This window comes from Prosopis cineraria, unplaced genomic scaffold (genome assembly GCF_029017545.1).
Source record: "Prosopis cineraria cultivar Desert tree isolate PC_DT_omini unplaced genomic scaffold, ASM2901754v1 PC4, whole genome shotgun sequence".
In the NCBI taxonomy this organism is placed as follows: domain Eukaryota; kingdom Viridiplantae; phylum Streptophyta; class Magnoliopsida; order Fabales; family Fabaceae; genus Prosopis; species Prosopis cineraria.
The window spans coordinates 7,673,316-7,678,625 of NW_026555335.1; the positions used below are offsets into that span (position 1 = coordinate 7,673,316).

Genomic DNA, 5,310 nt, shown 5'->3' on the forward strand with positions numbered 1-5,310 from the left:
TAATAAATAATTCTTCATATGTCTCATATTAAGAACCAAGGAATCCTTCTACAAGGCATCCTGTAATAAGGACATGAGGGAATACAAGACAACAATATACCCCAAAATAACTACAAATAACAGATATGTGTTTTCCATTAGCTTTGACACTAAATAAAATAGGCTTACTCAAAAAAGTTGAATCAATCAATTCAATAAGGGCCAAAATAAATCAAAGTTGAATGAGTTTTCGAACATTCATGGGCGAAATGTCATTGGCATCACCATCTAACAGGCGTTTTGCTATGACAGCATTAGCAGCATCAGAAGGATGGAAAGCGTCCCAGAAGACATACTTGGAACGATCCTCGCAGACTTTTGATTTAGGAAAGCAAGGGATCAAGCCTCCAAATCTTCCAGCTACGTGACAGCATGAAGAATCTGGATTCTCAAAACCTGTTCCATGATGAAGACAAGTTAAAGCACCTAAAAGGTTCAAAGTACAATGCTTGAGAAATGAGAAGATTACTAAACACGCGAACCATATGCCCTGTAGTTCTGCAGAATGTCTTCTAAAATGTGATAAACATCTGCATAAACAAATAAAGACCCTTTCAAGTTCGTGTTGAGTTCTGCAACGAGGCTCTTCAATTGACCGTTAAATAATTGAGCCATCTGATTGGGGAAAGCAGCACAGTTATCTCCAGCATCTAGGTTTGTATCCCTTTCAAATGGTATGCACCCAATAGGGCCAACATTTGCCACCACAATTTTTCTGGCTCCCAGATTGGATAGTCGCTGCAAATTAATGTCCAATTATATCAGCAAGTTTGTAAGAAAGAATAAATATATGCAACGACACTCGTGAGACATGTCCTATGGGATACGTCACAGCCTCACAGTGGCAACGCTTGAAGTGGAGACTGAATATTTTGTCATGTTTGTACAAGTGGTCAGTCTTAATAGGGAATAGCAAAGGGTTTCCAAGGTTTTGATCAAAATTACAGTGAGCTGTAGCCTGAACTTCGATGTCATGGACGCCACAAACATTTCTGGAGACACCAGCTTCCTTTCGGGAGCTGATAACACAGGTGCTAAATAGTTGTTGATGAAATCGTTTGAGCCCATGGCCACTGAAAAGATAGAACTTCTGAATAGATTTTGAGCTGCAGAAACGCCAATCATGGAAATAATGTCTTGCCTAGTGTTTGCAAAGTTATCTATCTGAGCATCCAAGCTTAATCGACCACCCTATCAATGACAAGGAAATTCTCAGAGTTTCTTTATTTTCTGTATCAATTCACTTAAAACAGCTATACTGGGACAAATATTTTACAAAAATTTTGACTTTCAAGTTATTTTCCCCATTGTTGAGGAAGAAACTTACAAAAATTTGTCCAGTGTGATTCAAAATGCCACCTCCACCGGAAGCATAATTGACTCCCTTAAGAATCACTGATCCTCTCGTAGATGGAGCCAAATAAGGAGGGGTGAAATCAAGACCCAATTGATGGCCTGGTTGCACACATGATTGAAAGAGAAAAGAGAAGCAGTAATTAATTTGCCAGTTTCAACCAAAGGCTTGAAAGTGGGATAATTTTTTTTTTTTTTTAAAGGGAAATGCAGAACGCAAAAGTTAGCGAGTCTTACCCAAGATATCCACTATGGTTCTTCCATTTGTGAAACGTCCTGAGGGCCATCCAAAATCAATTCCATTGGGGACGTAGTTTGCCTTGGAGAGTGAAACAATGTAGTTGTTGTTACCTGGATCGAGTAAAGAGTCCCCAAACACAAAAGATGCAGTAACATTTTTTGAAAAGCAAATCCTAAAAAGGAGGAAAGCTGTCAATAGTTGCAATGTAACCCCAAGAATGACTGGTTTTTTCAAATAAATAAGCATCAGAAACCACGTCATAGAGAATGAAATGAATCAATTTTAATGAAGTGGCTGGTGCGTTAAAGATCTCAGGAACGACTAAATATTGAATGGGAAGCACTATGAGATAAAGAAGATTGTCTGCTAAGCAAGATGAGATGGAAGATCACAATAAATCAAAAATCCTATGCCGCACGAGAACCAAGCCTTCAATTCAATATAAATAGGAGAGGCGACAACCTGTTGCAACTTGACTAATGGGAGAATGGGTGAGAAATAAGCATTAGAAAGGTAAGAGCCAATGATAACAAAATAAAAAGTATCTAAAACTTCTGTAACATTGGCTTTATATCTCACCTATACAAGGCTGAACCACATAAATGACACCGCGTATTGTTCATGCAGACTCAAGTAAATATTTAGGTCCTCCTGACTTGGCAGAGTAAGAGACATAAGCAGCCCAGGTAAACATGACCTCCACATTTATGACTTCAAACATTTAAAGACTTTGGTTAGTTTCAAGTTGGCTATGTATCCAACTTGAACTTTTGGCAGCTTCTGTGCAGGGCTACTAGTGGTAAATCATTAAAAAAAATCTCAACTTCTACCTGTGACAATTTTTATTTCTGAAACCATCTATTCTTTTATTACTCCACGAATTAATAAACTCTTTTTCACTCGCTTGATAACTATTTTTTTAAACAGAAAAGAGCCCATTTTATTATTTCAATAAAATAAAGAAAGCAGTAAAACCTAGAATACAACCTAAAGGAAAGCAAGTAAAGCCTACAATATAACCTAAAGAAAACAGAACAAAAACCAACCGCAAATCAAATGAACTTGCATGATAACTTAATTTCATCATTTTCATCCTATCTGATTCACTTTCTTGGATACAAACGAGCCAGGCAAATGTTTAGATATGGACATCCTTCAATTAGCTAGGTATCAAAATGGGGAAAACTTTAACGTGCTAACAAGAGGACACACAACACATTTATAAGTTAGTACATAGAATGACGTTTACTTGATCTAGTTTTATTGTGTCAACCAAGACAAAAGAGATCACACCTTTTATTAATGTCATGCATCTAATATCGCACCCAGTTGACCGTACAAGTAAAACATGTAAATATATTTTTTTTCAAAGAGTAAAATTTGTTCATGCACATGCCCTTAATGGAGAAGTAATGTTTCTAGCACATCATCTAAAAACGTAAATTCCTTTGAATTCAAGTGAAAACACTTGCAAAGGATTTACGAGTGACAAGAAATTGAAAAAAATCCTTTCAGTATAGTTGCAGGAGTTGTGAGAATATTTTATTTTACGGTTTTTTAAGATGGTATGCATTTTCACTACAATTATTTATTGCATCAGTAGTTTTCCTTCGTCTAAAAGCATGTTTATTAAAAGAAACATTCCAGTAGTAATAACATAGTGTTCTGGATAATCAAATAAAGACATTTAGTGAAAAGTTTATTTTTTCCTCTTTTTCCTTTTTAATGGTAATTTGATCTTTTCTCAAAAAAAAAAAAGAAATCTTATTAATTTAAATTACTCAAAGTTGACTCATTTGAGAAACCAATGGAATATAATTATAACTTTTGTCATTACGTAAATTTGGTATGTTTCAAATGAATATTTTTCCTTGATGCCTTTACCAGTTACCTCTAACCACCTTAGTTGGCCATACTAAAATTAACTTTTGTACGGATATAAGTAATTAATAATGCTAGTAAATATTAAACATGAATAGTTAATAAGCCAAAACTGTTTCAAATATTTTTTCCTTAAAAAATCCAATTGAAAGAGCTCATTTAATTCTGGCTCCCACTAGCCATGTCAAGTTGGGCAAACCCCTGCTTGACATTGAATGCTCTGTACTGGACCTACCTTAAAAAAATAAGGATGACAGTAATTTCAAGTTTTCAACAGCTACCATACTCCATAACCCTGTACAGTATGTGTGAGTTTCTAGTTTTTCTGCAACGAGATGGAACACCGTCTGCATTGTTTACAAGCTTTAGATTTTAAAGATCTCCCAACGTTATATTTACGATTGTTCAAGATACCTACAAAGATATATGGCTTCCTCCTCTAATTGTATCATCAGCATCTTAAATTAGAAAATTTCACATGCTTCAATTTGTTTTCTGTGAAATTTAGTGGACAAGGTCTAAATGAGTATTGTACATATCTTTAGTACAGTTTCGAATGGCAATTTTTTGATTGTTATACATATCAAACAAGCAAATCTTAGTGCCTTGTTTGGTACATTAGAATTGAGACTACAGAAGTAGAAGTGGAACTCTCAAATTTGCTTGTTTGGTTCACAGGAAGCCAGTTCTCTAAGAAACCCATCATACTTCCATGAGAACTCAATTCCATCCTTCTCACTTACATAAGTTTTATCCAACTTCCATCATCATACCAAACATATTTTTTTTCATCCCACCTCCATTTCCATTTCCATTTCAACTTGCACTTTTATCAAAAACTTTTCCCTTGTACCAAAGGGGGCATTAATATCATTACATATTATATTTTATATTATCTTAGACCAGAACAAGTGACTTTTTTTTTTCAACCACCGTAGCATGTAGAGGCAGCGGAGCTGAAACTGAATTGCCTCTCTATTTACAACTTTGAAACTTTCACGACGGTAGGAAGAAATTCAAAGTTCCAAACTCTTTTAAGATATTATTCTGAATAAAACCACTCTACTAGCTCAAGGCTTTGAAAGAATAAAACCAGGCAAGAAGCCCTTCCTTCTATTCTATCACTGGTATCCAAGAAAGTTTCAGCACCAGAACATGTTAACTCAATTCGCTAATCGCTAAATCCATTCCTTTTATTATTAGCTAGTAAACAAAAATATGGGAGAACACCAGAACAAGCACTTTCTGGTTTTTCCCAGTGTATCCTCAGTCAGAAATATCGTTTCACTTTATTATAGGCACAAAGCAAATAGGTGCTTTAAATTAAAAATAATAATAATAAAATAAACACTGTCAAATGAGAGAAGATTTCTTTTAGACCGATCAGCTTCCCCCCACCCTCCTTTGGAAGTGGTAATTATTAACAAACATATTAGAGTCTTCACGTGTTTAATTATCCATCAATCTTTATTCTTTAGATATTCAAATTCCTTGACCTATCTTAACAACAAATCAAAACAAACCTCGTAAAGAAGACAGTGACCCTGAATCCCTTAATCGTAATCTAATTGCCATGAAGCCAGATCCAAAGCGACTCTAATCTCGCAAATAGATCCTGCTATTAGCTCGCTGATGGATCGTAGCCGACGAGCTCATGTTTTCCCGCGAGGCAGCGAGTGGAACGCTATTGAAAGAGGGATAGTGCGGTCTGGGCAAAGTAAAATCAAAGCCGGTGATGTTGAGGGCTTCGTTCTGGCTAGGGGCATTGGAATCGTTTGCTTAGTACGAACGTGAAC

General features: G+C 35.7%; 1 protein-coding gene across 2 annotated transcripts; it reads right to left on the minus strand.

Annotated features, from left to right (window-relative positions):
* LOC129309416 (GDSL esterase/lipase At4g16230-like) lies at positions 1–5,310 on the minus strand. 2 transcript variants are annotated; one of them, XM_054950992.1, is made up of 6 exons: positions 5,038–5,310; positions 1,630–1,743; positions 1,367–1,494; positions 985–1,230; positions 522–777; positions 1–435 (listed from the first exon to the last, which is right to left on the minus strand). In XM_054950992.1, exons 1-6 carry the CDS (start codon positions 5,087–5,089, stop codon positions 212–214), a joined length of 1,020 nt encoding a protein of 339 aa, XP_054806967.1. In that variant the 5' UTR covers positions 5,090–5,310; the 3' UTR covers positions 1–211. The 2 variants fall into 2 exon arrangements, with proteins under 2 accessions (XP_054806967.1, XP_054806966.1); XM_054950991.1 differs by having other exon boundaries at positions 1,630–5,310.

Bases quoted from the DNA above. Each gene is read 5' to 3' on its own strand.
- LOC129309416 (XM_054950991.1), bottom strand. From the start codon at position 1,894: ATGACGTGGTTTCTGATGCTTATTTATTTGAAAAAACCAGTCATTCTT. The intron at 778-984 runs GTAATTTTGATC...ATTAATTTGCAG, and splicing joins AGTTCAGGCTACAGCTCACT to CGACTATCCAATCTGGGAGC. The intron at 436-521 runs GTTCGCGTGTTT...ATCATGGAACAG, and splicing joins GCAGAACTACAGGGCATATG to GTTTTGAGAATCCAGATTCT.